Consider the following 2,409-nt stretch of genomic DNA (forward strand, 5'->3'; position numbering starts at 1 on the left):
ACAGAAACCTTGGAGGATGGAACTCAGAGAAACAACTCCTTGCAGGGTCCTTTATTGTGTTGAACACACAGGGAGCACAGCTCCTGATGTCTGCAGCCTCTGGGTCACAGCAGACAGGACAACACTGAACCAGAAATGGTCTGAAGAAAGACATTTGTGTGGGAACAACATTCTCACAAGGGGAACAGCACCAGCAGCAACCAGAACTCGAGCAGCCAGGCTGAGCCTGCACTGAGTGACATCAGAACTGCTCTGCAGGAGAAGACAAAGAGTTTATTGCTTCTGAAAGCATCTAGGGAGCAGTTGGCTCAGGGCAGCCTTGAGCTCCTGGTTCCTCAGGCTGTAGATGAGAGGGTTCACTGCTGGAGGCACCACTGAGTACAGAACTGACACCACCAGGTCCAGGGATGGGGAGGAGATGGAGTAGGGCTTCAGGTAGGCAAAAAAGCCAGTGCTGACAAACAGGGAGACCACAGCCAGGTGAGGGAGGCAGGTGGCAAAGGCTTTGTGGCGTCCCTGCTGAGAGGGGATCCTCAGCACTGCCCTGAAGATCTGCACATAGGACACCACAATGAACACAAAACAGACAAATAATGAACAGGCACTGGCTACAAGAAACCAGAGTTCCCTGAGGTAGGATGTGGAGCAGGAGAGCTTGAGGATCTGGGGCACTTCACAGAAGAACTGGTGCACAGCATTGCCTTGGCAGAGGGGCAGGGAAAATGTATTGGCTGTGTGCAGCAGAGCATAGAGAAAGCCACAGGCCCAGACAGCTGCTGCCATGTGGAGACAAACTCTGCTGCCCAGGAGGGTCTCATAGTGCAGTGGTCTGCAGATGGCAACATAGCGATCGTAGGACATGGTGGTGAGGAGAAAATACTCTGCTGACATGAAACAGAGAAAGACAAAGACCTGAGCAACACATCCTGCATAGGAGATGTCCCTGGTGTCCCTCAGGGAATTGGACATGGATTTTGGCACAGTGGTGGAGATGGCACCCAGGTCAAGGAGGGCGAGGTTGAGGAGGAAGAAGTACATGGGGGTGTGGAGGTGGTGGTCCCAGGCTATGGTGGTGATGATGAGGCCATTGCCCAGCAGGGCAGCCAGGTAGATGGCCAGGAAGAGGCAGAAGTGTAGGAGGTGCAGCTGCCTTGTGCCTGAGAATGGCAGGAGGAGGAAGTGGGTGATGGAGCTGCTGTTGGCCATCTGCTGCCTCTGGCCATGGAGACCTGTGCAAGGAGGGAAAGGCAATGACAAGTTAGGGCACACTTCTCTCAGCTTCATCAGAACATCCCTCCCTGAGCTGCATGAGGAATGGATCATCTCTGTCCCATTACTAGAAACCCATAGCAGAGTCCATAACAGCTTCAAAGGCAGCAGGGACACAGAATTGCCATGAAGATTCCTCTGCTGTCAAAACAGAAAGTGGCCAAGAGCCCAGTCCCAGGGAACAAGAGTCCCATTGTGGTGGGTTGAAAATTTCCCCGTTATTAACTTTGCCAGACCAACTCAGTTAGAAGCAAATGAAGCTGTATGGACAAGCAAGAGCTACACTCCACAATGGAATGCCATGAACAGGTACAGAACATACAGGAGTGACAACATTAGGTAGAGTTACAATTAGCAGCAGTGGAGCTGTTCCACTGTCCCTAAACCCTGCCCCAAGTGCCAAGAAAGAAAGGAGGAGTGGAGAGAGAAAAAGCAGTGTGTTAGACTTAGCCAAGGGCAGCCAAAGCAGGTGATCTCTCCCCAGCAAAGCAAAACATCTGAGATCAGAAGAGAAGAGAGAGAATTGTTATGGTACAGCTCCTCTGATTCCAGACATTTATCCAATCAATTTGTTCAGAATAATCTTTTCTTTTCCTTTTTACACCCAAGAGTGATCTATTTATTTTGTTTCTACTTTTCTGCTCAAAATCTGTAACTAAATTTTAAAGGCATTGCCTAAAAGCACTACACCCATGGAGAGGTGGAGAAAGAGGGAGCAGGCCTGCAGTGCTGCAGAGACAGTGAAGGGAAGAGAGAAAGGCAGAGGGGCTGGGGGTGAAGCCTTCTCCTTACCCAGCTCTGCTCACTGCTGCTCACAGGATGGAACTGAAGAGCTTTGATCCTCCTTCTGTGTGCACACTCCAGGAGCCTTCAGCTGAGCATCAGCTGCCAAGACGGAGATGCCTCCAGGAGCTACAGCTGCAGTGTCCTGCACCCACAGCCTCACTGTGTCAGTGACTGCAGTGACTTCTCCTCCAGCAAGCTCTCAGTCACCCTCCCAGTCCTGGACACCTTGAAGCTCTCTCTGCCTTCCTCATCTCCCTGAGATCCTCTGGCAGTGTCCTCAGCTCTGCTGTGCTGTGCAGAGGAGATGCTCCTGGCCAGAGCTGTCTCTCTGCAGCGCTGCCTGCTTGCCAGCAA

At 51.7% G+C, this 2,409-nt stretch overlaps 1 protein-coding gene across 1 annotated transcript; it reads right to left on the bottom strand.

Moving 5' to 3' along the window:
* Positions 1–273: 273 nt before the first annotated feature.
* On the bottom strand, positions 274–1,173 carry LOC137456504 (olfactory receptor 14A16-like; the record flags this gene model as incomplete). Its single annotated transcript, XM_068167967.1, has 1 exon — positions 274–1,173. A coding segment is annotated over one exon (900 nt), but the record flags the coding sequence as incomplete, so codon positions are not given.
* Between the last annotated feature and the right edge of the window lie 1,236 nt (positions 1,174–2,409).

This window comes from Melanerpes formicivorus, unplaced genomic scaffold (assembly GCF_026170545.1).
Source record: "Melanerpes formicivorus ecotype bairdi unplaced genomic scaffold, bMelFor1.0.p_v2 SCAF_126, whole genome shotgun sequence".
NCBI classification, from domain to species: Eukaryota; Metazoa; Chordata; class Aves; order Piciformes; family Picidae; genus Melanerpes; species Melanerpes formicivorus.